This window comes from Podarcis muralis, chromosome 1, assembly GCF_964188315.1.
Source record: "Podarcis muralis chromosome 1, rPodMur119.hap1.1, whole genome shotgun sequence".
Taxonomy (NCBI): domain Eukaryota; kingdom Metazoa; phylum Chordata; class Lepidosauria; order Squamata; family Lacertidae; genus Podarcis; species Podarcis muralis.
The window spans coordinates 42,688,551-42,705,061 of NC_135655.1; the positions used below are offsets into that span (position 1 = coordinate 42,688,551).

The 16,511-nt window shown below is 43.2% G+C and overlaps 1 protein-coding gene across 1 annotated transcript; it reads left to right on the forward strand.

The window, feature by feature from the left end:
- The first annotated feature begins 5,185 nt into the window (after positions 1-5,185).
- Positions 5,186-15,756, forward strand: GCHFR (GTP cyclohydrolase I feedback regulator). Its single transcript, XM_028722940.2, has 3 exons — positions 5,186-5,333; positions 10,356-10,450; positions 14,989-15,756. Exons 1-3 carry the CDS (start codon positions 5,298-5,300, stop codon positions 15,167-15,169), a joined length of 312 nt encoding a protein of 103 aa, XP_028578773.1. The 5' UTR covers positions 5,186-5,297; the 3' UTR covers positions 15,170-15,756.
- Positions 15,757-16,511: the final 755 nt, after the last annotated feature.

Here is a 16,511-nt window from a genome sequence, read left to right on the forward strand (position 1 = left end):
GCCTTTGTGAAAGTAATATCAAACTGTTCTCTTTAAACTAAACCCACCAGGCAACAATATTCAGAGTCAGACTATGGTAAAAACCCATTCAGAACTGCCATGTTCGTGATCAACACCCTCAGTGTTATAATATAAGGCAAATTCGGCCAGTTCCTATGCACACTTAAACCAAATTCAGTAAGAGCTACTTATAAGTGTGGATAGGATTGCAGCTTTAAACAGAAGGTGATAAAATAATGGTAATATTCATCATTCAAGTCAGAAGTAACAACAAACAGCTTCCAGACATCTGGGCTTGGGGACCAGGCTTATAGGTGTGAAGGTGTGACTCCCAGGCTGCATTGAGTCCAGCATCTCTGAAGTTTCTAGAAATTGCCCACTGTGAAAGACAGGTGTGGGGAAAGGAACTGCCCTGAGTCAGACATAGCACAGTATTCCCTACTAAGATTGGGAGTTACTTTTCAGGACTTCCAGCTCAGTACCTGAGACCCTTTTCATAACAGATGTCAGGAATTAAGCTTTTCCTACTATTGAGGTATTGCCCTTCTTTTAGACGTGATACTTATTAAATTAGCCCCATCCTTTTTCAGTTATGCTCTTCTGTGGTCAAAACAAAACCCGACAGTGATTAAGTCAAAGAAATAATGCATATAAGAGATAAGGAAATCCTGAATGGGTCAGCCAGCCCATCTTGTAGCCAGAGTAGCATTGTCGGGATTTAATTTGTTTTTAGTAATTGGGTTAGTACAAAATGTTACTTATTAGAGTTTTCTCTCCCAGATGTTTCTTGTTTTTTAATGTATTTCTTCATGCTAACAGGAAAAGTCCTTAATTCTTTACTCATGACATCAAAATGAAAACCATCGTTCCATCATAAACACACACACACACAAATCCATGACCTCATTTCATGGAGCAGGATCAAAGGACAGTGACAAGGTAATATTCTAGAGTAAGGTAAGTTTAAATAATTAGGAAGAATACTAGAAAGGAAATGCAATTACTTTAATTAATTTAATTATGTGCCAAATTTTAGTAAAAAATTGATTTTTAAAAAAATAATAACTTTCATGTTCCCAGGGCTGGTTATATTTGCACGTGACTTTTCGCTGCAGTGTCAACACACTGTCAGACTTTTCATCTTGTAATGATCTCTTCAACTCCAGTAAAATGGTGATGGTTGAAAGTTTCTACAAACACAAAAGAGGTTTTCCCAGATAAACCAAGAAACAAAAGAAGTGGGACCCTGGGGATAAAAATGAAAATAATAATAATACAGAATATGCAAATGATGTTTTTAGTCATCCAAATATATTAAGTGCGCGTTTCAAGATTATCAACTCAATTCATAGAATCATAGAGTTGGAAGGAACGAACCATGTAACTTTTTGTAATTATTATCTAGATTTGTATTCCGTCTTTTGTCATTTATAGCAATGTCCGTGTAATTTCCAAAATATCATGAACAAGAATTACAAAAAAATACACAACTTAAAGCAATAAAAACTAATAAAAAAGAAACAGGATGGTCTAAAAATACTGAAAATGTGGCCTCACTGGTTCACCCCAAATTCCTGGAAGAATAAGGATGTTTTTACTTGATGGTAGAAACTCATCATGGTCTCCACCATTTGAGCTTCCAGGGTAGGATGTTACATAGCCGGGGAGCCACAAAAGAAAACGTTTTTGAATGCATCACTGGTTGCTCAGACTGTGGGCACAATACCATTGACTCAGGCTCCAGTGCATTCCCATCACTGGTACACATACAGTTGCTCTTCTCTTGAAGCATCAGATCCACAGCTTGAGGGTTCTTTCTCAACCCAGCCCTGTTCCTGGATACCTAGGCAGCAGCTGTGACCAGGATGACCTTTGACCTTTTTATCTTTTACACCACCTGCACCCTTTCCTGGAAAAACCAGACCTGGCCTCAATTTCTCCTGCTCTAATCACTTTCACATTAGATTTCTGTAATGTAATGCACTGCCCTTGAAGATAGTCTGGAAGCTTCAGTGTGCAGAATGTGGATGACAGGCTTGTCTGGAGTTGGTAGATCAGATAACAGAATCATAGAATTGTAGAGTTGGAAGGGACCCTGAGGATCATCTAGTCCAATCCCCTGCAATGCAGGAATATGCAGCTGTCCCATACGGGGATCGAACCTGCAAACTTGGCATTATCAGCCCCCCACTAACCCACAGAGCTGTGCACAGATCAGATCACACCAATCCTTTATCAGCCGAGTGGATGCTAATTTGATAGGCAGACATAGCTTGGACCAAGTATATCTCAAGTATTACCTCTCCCTTTAAGAGCTAGAGAGTGGCCATGGTGCAGCCTCCCAAGAAGGTTTATTTTATTTAGACAAGAAGCAAATACTGTTTTATTTCAGGGAGCTATTTTGGGATCCCCCCCCCCCATTTTAAGAATTTTACTGCTACTGCTGCTTTTAGCCTTGTTGCAAACTTTGTAAAAGTTGCTTTATTGTTTTTAGCCTTGTTGCAAATCATTGTAATAGTTGCTTTATTGTTTGTAAACTGCCTCGAATATATTTTATACCAAAAGGAAGGATAAAAAAAGGATGTTCGCTCTGTGTAGGAAGCTCTCTGTCTCTTAATTTAACAATGTTGGCTGATCTCAAGAAACTATGAACAATCTTAATAAACTCAAAGATTAGTTGTAGCACTTATAGAGTGAAGAGGAAAGCATTAATTTGAAAAAGCTGTTGCAACAACAGAAAAGGCACACACAAATCTTGCTCAAAAAGCCATCTATCTCTAATATTATGTAAAGGAACCAAACCATAATTTATGAGGCAGCTAAATCACCTCAAGCCTTCTTAAATGTGAATTGCATGAAAAAGCTCAGAGCACAATTGGTTGCTGTTATGTTCACCCCACTTCTCTGAGTGATGAAAAGTTCTGGGGGCACAGCACACACCTGAATTTGGTTTCCTTTGGATGAAGGTTACTTGAGGCTTAGGGTGTTTTGTAATGTTTGAGTTTATTTAAAGTTATGCTGACTGAACAAAGCAACAGTGCAAGCAGAAAATGAGATGCTCTGTTAAATTACAAATGAATCATTTATTCTATATTTCTTCCATCATGGAGCTCAAGGCAGCATATATGTGGTTTCGGGTACTCACCCACCCTAGCACTGACCCAGATCCAGACCTCATCTGCTTTAGAAAGACGGTGGCCTCATGTGACCTCATACTATACCTTGGGACCCTGAGAAGTTTGTGCTTTTTCCTTCAAAGATAATAAAATAATAAATACAAGACAAAGGAAATGAATATGTAGAGACTGTTCTGTGTCCCACATTTGCTATTTCAATATTATTATTCTGTTGTGCATAGCCCCACCTCCTGGTTCAAAAGCAAAAAAAATGAGTGAAAGATTGCTCCCCCAACCTTCAAACTTATTGCTTTATTTAAAGGAAGTCTATGAAGAGTATTGTTACAAGCCACCACAACCTCCACAACAGTGCTAGATTCCAGGGGTCCAGGCACTTACCCAGGATTCGTGTTTCCTTTGGAAATGAGGCACAGCAGAGACTATGGTTTCTCTAAGATAATATGGTTTATTTACACTTACCGTATATACAACCTGAGCCTGCCATGGAGGGGTTCAGAGCACGGCTGCTGCCCCCGCCACCCATAGACGTAGTTCTAGATTCAAATAAAAAATTAGACATCCTCAAAAACATGGCCCTCTCTTCAGCTTGCTGACTTTTAAAAACTGCCACAAACCTCCATCCTAAATTACCCTTTTGTCTTTCTAACTGACCATTGAGGGAGGGGCCCCCCATCCCACTTGCCCTCTGGCACACAGCCACTCCTTTTGAGGCCACCTGAGCTTCAAGCGACAGCAAAGGATTCAAGAGTACCCCCAAGTTACATGCCCGCTCCTTCAGGGAAGGAATGGAAACCCCAGGGAGGGCAGATTAATGTTGCCATGTACTGTGGTAAATATTTTTAATTATATTCAGTGGGTTTTTTCTGGGGGGATGCAGGAGTAGCATACCCCTAAACATTTTGTGAATCTTTGTACTTTTGTCCGTTTACTGTATTTATTTTTCCCTATAAAATGGTAATTTTATTGAGTCAAAATGAGACATTTTTTACAGGAAAAAGCACTGACTCTATTACATCCAGCCAAACCTAGACAGCATCTTAAAAAGCAGAGACATCACCTTGCCAACAAAGGTCCGTATAGTTAAAGCTATGGTTTTCCCAGTAGTGATGTATGGAAGTGAGAGCTAGACCATAAAGAAGGCTGACAACTGAAGAATTGATGCTTTTGAATTATGGTGCTGGAGAAGACTCTTGAGAGTCCCATGGACTGCAAGATCAAACCTCTCCATTTTGAAGGAAATCAGCCCTGAGTGCTCACTGGAAGGACAGATCGTGAAGCTGAGGCTCCAATACTTTGGCCACCTCATGAGAAGAGAAGACTCCCTGGAGAAGACCCTGATGTTGGGAAAGATGGAGGGCACAAGGAGAAGGGGACGACAGAGGACGAGATGGTTGGACAGTGTTCTTGAAGCTACCAACAAGAGTTTGACCAAACTGCGTTAGGCAGTGGAAGACAGAAGTGCCTGGCCTGCTCTGGTCCATGGGGTCACGAAGAGTCGGACACGACTAAACGACTAAACAACAACAACAACAACAAACTGAAATGCTTCTCATTCCCATCGATTTCAGCGGAAGAGCCCAACTAAAGTTTGCAGTCCTACGCATGCCTTATTTTGTGACGTGAACTGAAAGATCGGCAGGTGTATCATGCCGTATATTTCACAGAGGGGGGGCCGACGGAGGCTGGTCTATGAGGGCATATGGGGCACCGCCCCACCAACCTCTTGTCCGTCTGCGGCGACAGAAACGCCTTGAAGGGAGAAGCAGATGAGGGGGTTGGTGGCGGTGCACGGCTTTCGACGCGGAGGAGTTCAAGGCGGTGGGGAAGGAAGCCTCTGCCCCGCGGAGCCTTGTGGCTGTGGGGCGACCCACCCGTGTATGCAACGCAGCAGGGTGCAGACGAGAGGTTCTCCCCCCCCCTCACGCGACCCCCTGGCAGTCCAGTTCCGAGCTCAAAAGCTACCGAACGCCGCCGCGCGCCCCTTAAGCCGCCCGAGGCCAAGCAATTCGCGTTCTAGCGCCGCAGCCCGCTCGCCGATTGGCTCCTCGGAGCGAGGGCGTGGCCGCGGAGTGGCAGGATGTCACGTGGGCGCTGCGCTGCAAAAGCGGGGCGTGCGGGAGCGGCGGCCACCTTGAGGGCAGCGCTTCGCGGCGGGGCATCATGCCGTACGTCCTCATCAGTACGCAGATCCGCATGGTGAGCAGCTCGGGGGGAGCTCTAGGTGGGCTTGCCGGGATGGTGCTGAGCAGGAGCCCGTCGGTGCCCATGCCCAGGAAGGCGAGGGGCGGCCCCGAACGGGTTGCTGCCCGCCCGTGTCCGCTTGCAGAGACGGGGCGCGAGACGGAGTTGATCCCATTTGCCTTGCAGGAGGTGCCGCTGCTTCCCGGCTATAAAACAGCGGCCGGCCCTTGTTTCTTGCTTTGGCCCCTGAGCGTGCATAAGTATTTTCGGATCCCGATGGGGCTGTTTCTTTCTGTGCTGTTTAGGGCTGGTGGCGGTGTCATTGGCAAACCCCCCCAGGGTGGCTTTGTGATCTCGGCATGGATCGAAACATACCTGGCTGTTTTCTGGTTGTCTTCCTTTTTCAGGGATGCCACCTGCTAAAGTGTCCAGGTAACTTAGTGCAGCAGTTCTCAACGGATGCTCGACAGGTGGCTCCTTCCGCCGAGCGATGGTCCCGAGGGTGGTCTGTCTGTTAACATGACCCTACTGTGGATATATCCCAGTGTATCAGACGGGTGACAAATTTGCCCTTTTGATGCTAAAAGTTGCTCTTATTCAGGCTGAGGAAGCAACCAGTGATTCTGTATTGCATGATAACACAGTTTGTATGTACTAGATTACAAACTGATAACGCTTACTTTTTGTCTCCTTGACAAAAATAACGGACTGAAGTCCAATAATGTATGTTGTAGCTTTGCATGACAAACAGCTTGAGTCTGATGTAAATTTAGACAATGCTGCCAGAAGTTCTGTTACATGTGAATGATTAATACTGCTTGCTTATGTAGAAGATTTTAGTATTCAAATCGGTACATTATTGTTGTTATTCTTACGACAGCTCCACAAGGTAGGGCAGTTTTATTACTCGCATATTGTAGATGGGAGGCTGCAGCTCAAAGAAAGTGGTTAGGTTAATATTATCTATTTTCATGCCTGAGGTAAGTTTTGAACCAAGGAATTCCTGATTCCTATATTAGACTGTTAGCTACTGTACTACACTAGCTCATCCTACAAAAAATGGTAGAAGGCTACTATTTTGTATATTGTAGCTTTTCTCCTAGGAGTTCAAAACAGCATATATGGTGCTCCTTCTTTCTATCCTCAAAACAGACCTGTGAGAGGGGCATATATATGTATGTACAGTATGTGTATATGCAGGCATATATGTATATATGTATTTATGTGCTTGGTGATTTGTATGTGTATATGTATATTCCTAGATGGAACCAAATGAGCACATTTAAAGCTGCTTGATGCATTATATTTTACCTGCACATCTGCACACTTAAAAATGTAATGTGACGCAAACCCCAGGAAAAGGACCAGAGCTAAGTAGTAATGCTTATGCTTTGCATGCAGAAGATTGGAAAACACTGTGATATTGCATACCCTGTGATATTATTTCAGCACTGCTCTGTCTGTAAAATACAGTGGAAAGATTCCACGCCATGGTAACTCCCATTGTTTGCGACTTGTGTACATAATGCAAATTAGGCATATTCACTCACTCTTTCCCATAATTTAGGCTGGAATCCTAAACACATCTGAGATCATGCATCATTAAACTTACTTCTGAGTGGATATTTATCGGATTGTGCTGGGCATGGAAGGGATGAGGCTGGGCATGGAAGCCGCATCTCCTACCTAGCCAACTGAAAATGTCACTTGGCCTTTGCTGAGCACTGCCCCCACACATCCCAATTTATTTTTGCCCATAAGGACTAGAAGCTTGAGTTAAAAGGCTAAGGGAAAGGAAAGGAAAACTGTAAAGCTGAATTTCTGGTCCCAGTGCCACCTTTTGTACTCTGTGCTTTTGTGGAATCTCAGAATACCGACAGCTTTGTATATGGTGGCACATATATCAGTTCTTTTCCGCTTTACTAAGCACGCAGGGCTGGAGCCGCCCCTTACTCCTAAGTTTGGCTCTGCTGCTGCACCAGACCCTCATAGAGTTCCCTCCACCTGCAGAAAGCTTATGTAGTGATTAAACTGTGACCAGTCTTGGTTGAGCGGTCGCTCTGATTTGCTTATAGGGTGGTTGTATGACTATGAGCATTCATCTTGATTTGCTTGCCTTCCCATTAATCAGTCATTTATCCTACATTTCCCTGTCGCTTTTTGAGCTGCGAAAAGTGTGTTAAGAAGTGAATTTGTTGCATTGCACCAACCTAAATCTCTGATACATGCTTTAATAAAATAATAATAATAATAATAATAATAATAATAATAATAATACCCCACCCATCTGACTGGGTTTCCCCAGCCACTCTTGGGTGGATTCCAGCACATATAAAAACATAATAAAACATCAGACATTAAAAACCTCCTGATACAGGGAAATCCCTTCTGCAAAATAGTGACTGTCGGGAAGCACTTTGAGTCTAGCTTTTTTGATGTGCTAATCTCAACCTAAGTGACTTCGGGCAAAGGGGGGCAGGAACTGTGCAGATGTATTGCTCTGTTCTTGCTGGGTAGAGACTCTAGCAGAGTCCCATTATATTCATTGCAGGGGCCTCTGCCTGCCAGCCAGAGTATCAAGCTGCATGGGCTAGGTGTATTGAATGTTAGCAAAGGAAAGAAATGGAGTTACAAAACAACTGGAAACTGAGTGAAGAGTGGCAAAGGGCAACGTGGAAGAAACTTCCAGTCATTTTGATCTGTAAACACAAAGGCAGTGTGTCGCAGTGCATAGTGAATCAAATGGAGTTGCACAATTGTGCTTTCAAGATCGAATAAAAGTTAAAAAGTCCAGTTCCTCTCTGATACACAAATGGATATTCTTGCCCTCATTTGTTATGAAAAGCTCTATCAAGTTTCACCTTTGCTCCCTTGTGTCTCTGTGTGGTACACTCTACATTGCAGCTCATTAAAAAAAAAAGTTTTAAGAAATCTGTAGTGGATCCTGTGGGATAACCAGCCTCAAATAACCTACATGCTTAGGTCTAATTTATGCATGAAGGGATTAAGACCATAGAGTAAGCTGTCTTGCAAGGCTTAGCCCACCTTGGGTGGGACTAGGTAATCAAGACTTTGTTTCTGTCAGCCTACCTTGGTTGCTCGAAGCTCAGACCGCATGGCTTTAACAAGCCTTTCTTGAATTCCTATACAAATAATTTAGGAACTTTTACCACTGTAACTAAGTCAGGTTTACTGCCTGCAACTTCTTCTGAATGCTGTGTGGAAAAGCACATGAATATGATCTTTGCAGAGTTTGTAAGTAAACCATTTTTTAACTGACCAAATGTGTGGTCTTTTTCTATGATGAGGAAAAAGTTTTTGTTTTTTTTAATTTACAGGGGGATAATTTAAAGGTCTAGCAGCCTATATTTCCATGCTTTACTTTGCTGCATATTTTGTGATGTTAAAACTCTGCTGGGGTTCTCTCACCAATGAGCACTTGCCCCAGACTTGGATCTTGGCATCTAGAAATTCTCCTTTTTATACCTACAGTATTTTTCCCTTGCCACCAACATATCACACATTTGCTTAAGCAATAAACAGCACAATCCTACTGTTTACTCAGAAGTAAGTTGAGTTCAGGGTGACTTGCTCTCAAATGAATTTGTTTAGGGTTACACCCTCAGTATGAATAAATTCTAGCTTTCTATAGGAGGCTGACTTTTTTTATTTGGAATGCATATTTTGTAGGAAATGAAAGGGGAGCAAATTTTGAGCAGCTTTAGAACACCGGCTAGACCATTAACTAATATGAATAAAGAGGGGGGAAACCATAGGGTGACAACATTTTGTTGTCTGCCTACAGCCATTTCAAACAGTGCAAGTTTCTCTTTCCCAAATACAGTCCAGGGATGTACAAAGCTCATTGGCCAGTTCCTGCAGCACTTGGTCCCTTTACTCAAAGGGCTTATAAAGCTGGAATGCCAAGTCATTTCCTGGACAAATTGCCCAGGAAACGCTGTTGCACTGAATATGTTTTCTGCTGGACAAGAGGGTTTGCGAGGTCATTTGGCTGTGGTGTTCTCTTGTGCATGCCACAGTGAGCGCGAAAGAGCTCCTTCGTGGTTTCTGAATACCATAAGCTGTGGCAGTTGCACTGTTTTCTTCTTTCCCTTTCCTGAACCGTGGTCTGGTCACACAGTGGACCCTTTTAGCATTGCAGCCTCTTTGTCGTTTACATCAGGCACAGCCATTGTGCCTAATGTTTGGCAAGCATCTTGATGCTTTGGGGTAAAAGGCAGGTTGCTTCTTAGCATATTTTGAGACTCCGTTGTCTGAACATTTTAAAGCAGTATATTTGCAACTGCAAAGTGGCTCCTTTGAGATCTAAGTAAGATTTTGCAAGCATTCAAATGGTTCACATCTAGCTTGTGGTGAGTAGGAAGTGGCTCCAGGCAATTAGTCAAAGATGCTGCCACTGCCGCTGCTGCTGCTGCTGCTTCTTCTTCTTCTTCTTCTTCTTCTTCTTCTTCTGTGGAAAGAAGTGGAAGTGCCCTCTGCCTCTCTCCCTGCTCCCCTTATAGGTTGATACGACTTGTAAGTTTGGGCAGGCAGGCTAGTGAAAAGTGTGGCTAGTGATCTTGGTTGCAGCTAAGGCTGGTTCAGCTTCCTAAGTGCCTCTAAGTAGCATAACTGTTTAAACAGCTATTCTTCTAACCCTTCACTGCATTTCTCTTCTCTCTAGTTAATCTGAATTTTAGCATAATAACTAACTTGGCAGGATAAACGATGCATATGGAAATTCTGGTGTCCCTTGTTCAGCCTGCAGGAGGAGCTCTAGCAGAATGTTTCGTTTTGCATGCCTGCTGTGTCCACCTTCCTGGGCCATGTATTGAACAGCATAAAAGGCTCTAAGTCACTATAAATAAAATTGTCATTGGAATAAGGAAAAAATAAGAGTAATCAGTCAACATCAGGATGGCCACAAGTTCCTGACCCTTGGATTAGATGGATTAGACACTCTTGCTAGATTGACTGAATGAATGTCCTGATCCTAATACGATTTTCAGTAATGAAACTGGGTATTTCTCCCTGCAGGAGGTTGGGCCCACCATGGTTGGTGATGAGCATTCTGACCCAAACCTGATGCAATACCTTGGGGCCACGAAAAGAAACATGCTGGGGAACCATTTGTAAGTATTTCTGTGGGTATTTGATCTCCCATCTTTTGGCTTCTCCATCCTTTGGTTAACCAGTCAGAGATTTTGATAGTATAACGTGGCTTTCGCCTTTTGATTTTGCATGTGCACTGCAAATACAATACTTATGGGCAATTCACATGTCTTTGTGTTCATCACGGGATGCCTGCGGTATCAAATAGTGCCTTCCATGTGTGAATAGGCCATCACAGCTACAGCACTGCAGGCAAGATGTTTCTATCACCTCTCAAACCCAAGGGTTTTCAGTGGATTTCAGTCCACACATCCAGTTGCTAGTCTAAATGAAACAAAAATAAAGTAACAAGTGTAGATAAGCCAAGTGAATATGAGAACCAGACTTCAGTTTAGTTTTTAGGCAATACTGAGTTCAATAGACCAGTGGTTTGACTCATACAGTGTAAGGCAGTTTTTTATATGTTCATATGTGAATTGGAATCTAAACATTCAGAGGCACAGTGAAAAGTCCATTACATATCTGTCAACGTTTCCCTTTTTTAAAGGGAAATTCCCTTATGCCAAATAGGATTCCTCGCAAGAAAAGGGAAGAGTTGACAGCTATGGTCCATTACTAACTCAGTGTCTACATTTTATGTCAACATGTGGAGGGCACCATGTTGGCTACCCCTGATCTAAGTGGTTAAAAACATTTCCTCACACCTCATCTATGGCCAAACTGTGCCCTGCTGGTCACCTTCATCATTCAGCTCTGTGAAAACTCTGTGTATTCTTTAGGATTGATGGAACACTCCACCTTGCTGCTGAGATGTTTCCTGGACTTCAATCCAAAGTAAATGAAGAGAGTCCTCTTCAGGCCTAGCTGGGGTTGCTGGATCCACCCCTTCCATCTCGTCCCCTGCTGGCCCCGCCTCTGCTATCCATACATTAGGGAGGGGAAAATCTGAAGCAAGAAGCCTGCTGTATACTTGTACACTCGCAGGTCAGGCTCTCTGCTTTAGACCCTTCCACTCAATGCATGGAGGGCAGGGCAATGGGGTTGTGACCAGCAAGTGTGGCCCCACTCTTCCTCTCATGCAGTAAACATCGTGTCAGGGCTTAATGCCAGAGTAGGGTTGGAACAACAGTAAAAAAATAAAATAAAAATGAAGGCCCACTCATGCTGAGAAATTTCAGGAGGAGTGTTCCAGCCACTGTCCCTTGCAGAACTTTCTTCTTGCTTCAGCCCCTAAATATATAGGAAGCTGCCTTGCACTGAGTCAGACCACTGGTCCATCTAGCTCTATATTGCCTGCACTGACTGGCAGCAGCTGTCCAGGATTTAAGATGGAGCTCTTTCCCAGACCTACCTGGGACATTCTGCATGCAGAGTAAATGTTCTACCACTTCCTCATCATAAGTTCAACTTCTGCCTTGTGCATATTGTCCCCTTCCTGTCCTCAGTCTGTTTTCAGTCTGGTGTTCCTTTGACATTCTCTCAGTTATGTCAGAAGCCCTTTTCAGGTGTTATAATCTCCTCCACAAGTAGCATTGTGTGATGAAGAGCACCCAAAGCTTTGGCCCACCATCACTGTTCCTGTCGCCCTCCAATGCTGGAGAGTGAACATCTGAAGCAGGAAGCCTCCTATACTTGTGGAAGGCCCCCCCACAATACAGAACCCTGTAATTACGATTTAAACACACAGTTTTGAAGGTGATACTTTATTCTTTCATAACTATAAGGTGAGACTGAAAATCTCTTGAAACAAACAAGTATTTCAGATTTGAAGAAGAGGAAAATTAAGGAACATTTTTCTCCCACATGAACATTTACCTCAGAGATAAGAACTAAGAAATGGTGAAGAAGAACTAGCATTTCCCCCCTGTCATTTATAATCATGCCCTTCTTAAAACCACAATGCACTCTTAATGATGTTTTCTGCTCTTTCCCTTACCATTGTCATATTCCCTGATCGTACAGTTTATACATGAAAGCAACTATTTTACTAGCAGAGAAAAAGTGATTTAATGTGTAAAATTGCATTGCTGGAAAATGGCATTTGTTGGAAGCACCAGCTTGTCTTGAGAGGCCCCCTAGAATTCTGATCAGCTGCCTTCCTGCAAGTGCCTTCAAGAAAGAGTGAGGACCTTTAAGCCTTGGGTGATGAGTGTGGCCCTCGAGGCCTCTTTTTGACCCTTGAGACTGTCCCTAGGTCAAGCCCCCTCCTGCCACTGAGTTCTTGTGCTCACCAGAGAAGTGTCCTTGTTCATTTCCAGCAGGTGTGTGGCAACTATGTGGTGGGATGTAACAACAACAACTACTTTATTATTCATACAACAACAGCAACAACAACAAGAACTTTATTATTCATACCCCGCCCATCTGGCTGGGTCTGCCCAGCTACTCTGGGCAGCTTTCAGCATATCTAAAAACACAAAACATCAAGCATTAAAAACCTTGATGCGAGAGGAATCCTACCTGAGATCTTGTTTTAGATTGGATATAGTCAACATGGTGCCCTCCAGAATTTGTGAATTGCAACTCCCATCAGCCCCAGAAGGCAGGGCCAATGGTCAAGGATGATGGGGTTTGTAATCCAGAACAACTGGAGGGCAGCACATGGCCTTTCCCTGCTCTAGGGCTTGCTGTGAGAAGTGTCACTCCCTCATGTCAACTTTTGTATTTGTCTCTGGCTGACGTGTCTCCAAACATTGCAAGTTCTAATTCTTACCCCATCCATTTCTAGGATGCAATCAATGTTTAGTCAGTGGATGCTTTTCCTGTCTCCGTTGCCACGGCGAAAAGCTGCGTAGCTTGCCTCCTCCCTTTTGTAATTGAAGAGGAGGAAGAAGGGGAAAAACAAAAACAAAAAAACAAACAAACCTGCCTTGGTGGAATGTAGGGCTATACTTGGCATCTTTGCTGTGGGTGTGAAAACCTGCATTCCAGGAAGGTTAAGTCAGAGGGATCAGTTCAGAGAACCAAGTAGGAACACAACCAAGGGAGGCCTATTAAACTATCAAGGCAGAGATTGAGCCATACTAAGGGAAGATTGCTTTTCTAAGCAATTATGGCGCTCTTCAAGTTGTAAACGACTTGTGAAGGGCATATCTACAACACTTAAAGTGTTCTAACTAAGTAGCTTTTAACTGTATTAAAAATCCAGTTGCACTAAATGATTATGCAGGTAATCCACTATTTCAGTAAAATAATTCCTGTTAGTTTTAAAGCAGATGTAGGGAACCTGAGGCTCTCCAGATATCGTTGGATTCTAGCTCCAGCCAGAATGGTCAATGTTGAGGGATGATGGGCGTTCTGGTTCAGCCGGAACTGGAAAATCACACGTTCCCCACCCCTGTTTTAAAGATGCAAGTGGATGGCTTTTTAATTGAAAAAAGTATTTTGGAGTAAGCCTGGAAATCTTAAAACAAGCATGCATCAGCTGGGATTACAAATGTAGTTAACAAGAAAGTACCTAAATAAATGGAGATTGTGTGGCTTGAATCTGGGTCATACACAGCCATGGATTTCCCCACGGAGCAAGACGACCTCTCATCTAGCCCAAAATATGTGGCAAGGACCCACAGAAATGTCTAAAATGTTTCGGCGATGTTAATTATCCTTTATTAGTTGGGATGTATCAAGAGCAGAGTCGATTTGGATTCCCTTGTTAATTTCTTCTTATCAGTTAGATTCCCAAGTTGTAGGTCGTCCTTCCTATTTCCTCATTCTTCAATGGGCATTTTAATGTTTCTATAAGTGATCCCTGAACTGAAAAAAAGAAAAGATATGCTGAAGATTCCACAGCCAAGTTCAACTCCAAACTTGCATTTACAATTGGTTTTGACATCACTCTGCCATGAAGTGTGTAAGCTTCATGCTAATCCTATCTAGATCACCCAATACCCAAGTTGGCAAGAGCTGATGGGAGTTGTAGTCCAAAACATCTGAAGGGCACCAGGTTGGATAAAGCTGCTCTAGATCAAGGGGTCAGCAACCTTCTTCAGCCGTGGGCCGGTCCACTGTCTCTCAGACCATGTGGTGCGCCAGACTATATTTTGAAGAAAAAATATGAATGAATTCCTATGCCCCACAAATAACCCAGAGATGCATTTTAAATAAAAGGGCACATTCTACTCATGTAAAAACACGCTGATTCCTGGACCGTCCACAGGCCGGATTGAGAAGGCAGTTGGGCCGCATCCGGCCCCCGGGCCTTAGGTTGCCTACCCCTGATCTGGATAGTGTGATTGGTCTGTATGGGGTCTACTACTAGCAAATCAGAGGTTAAACTAACCCCTTTCCAGGCAAGGAGGAGCTGGAAAGAACTACCTTTGGTCCCAAGGCCTGAGGTTTCCCAACCCTGTCCTAAGTCTTCCAAAAAATTGGGATGGCAAAGCCGTGGGCATAACCCTGATCCGCACCACTTTACACGTCCAGTTACTTTCTAGGTTTAGGTTGTGCAGTCAGAACCTTGATGGAATTTGGTAGCCTTCCCCAAGTGGCGGTTACAGTTCAGCTAAAGTTATTTGGGAAACTGCATCTTCTCATTGTTTCCACATCTTGTTTACAACAGCTGGGAATACTATGTGCACGATGCCCCTCGGATCGTCTTGGACAAGCTGGAGAAGCGTGGTTATCGCGTGATCAGCATGACGGGAGTGGGCCAGACACTGGTGTGGTGCCTCCACAAAGAATGTACAGAGAACTCTGATTTTCTCTCTGCCCAAGATATTGCTGTAAATCGCCCAGCATAGTCCTGCCTTCATTTTCCAGCGTGTTACTCGTTTTAAGGCATTATGAAACATAGGTACCACTACCACAAGCGCATCATAGGAAGGTGGCCCAGTTAGGGCTGGCGTTGGCCTGAAGAGATCAATCCTTTTTGAGCACTAATTGGAACGCCAGTCCAGAACTGCCAATATAGCAGCATTATCCTCATTTGTTCCTGTTGAATGATGAAAAGCTGGCATTAAAGTAACTCTCTCAGGCTAGAGTGGCTGGGGGGAGAAAAGGCCAAGCTTATAAGTTTGTTACTTTGCTGAGAAAGGGGCGGATGCTGCTGCAGAACAAGTTGATCACCAGTAAGCACAGCATATCTCCAAGATGAAAATAATCTAGGGTGTACTCAAGTTAACGAGTATGAATAGAATCCTGAATGTGGTTTTTTTAGTTACCCCTTCTATATGCAAACTGGAAAATGGAGGCGAAAGGTCCTGTAAATATTTGAACATCAGTTTTGTAATTGTACCAGTCCATTCATTGCTGGGATTATTTGGAACTGTGTTTATGCAGTAAGCCGTTCTTAAAATAGCTGGCAAAATAAAATAATTTAACAAACAGACTTCACATTGTCCAGAGTTTAATTCCTTTGAAGTAGCAGTGGGCAAGCGTTTTAACTCTTGAATGAATTTCTGAGAAATAATGAGCAGCTGCCGCTAAAAGGCTTTAGAAGAAGTACACAGATAATGACCCTGGATATGGGCCAGTTCTTGCATTGCCAGATAATGAATCAGAGGCCCACAGCCTTAGTAGAATCATAGAATTGTAGAGTTGGAAGGGACCACAAGGGTCATCTAGTCCAGCCCCCTGGAATGCAGGAATCTTTTGCCCAATGGGGCAAAACCCTGAAGTCTCATGCTCTACCAACTGAGCTATCCCAACTTGTACAGCCTTCCATTCTTCAAGAAGCTGTAGGAATATGGCAGTATCATGGGCTATTTACTGATTTAGTAGTGTAGTGCCAAACCATTTACTCCCCTTGTGTTTGAAAATATGGTCATGTACTGTGGCCAACACTGATTATATATAATCTCCATGTTTCCCCTGTTAATGAGAGCAGTGAGAAAAGACCAAAAACAGCACCAATACCTGCCATGATGATTGCTGCAGATTTGAGGGTGCATCCAGTGTACTTCAGAACCCTTAAAAAAAAAAAAGCCTTCCATGTGGAAACAGAAGCAGTAGGTTTCTCAAAGGTCCATTTTATGACAACCTTCTGGTGAATTCTTCTCAACTAATAAATGCAACTGATGTGTCTATTCATCACATCACCATTTCAGTGTCTTTGACACACAATTCTTTTAACACAGATGTTGC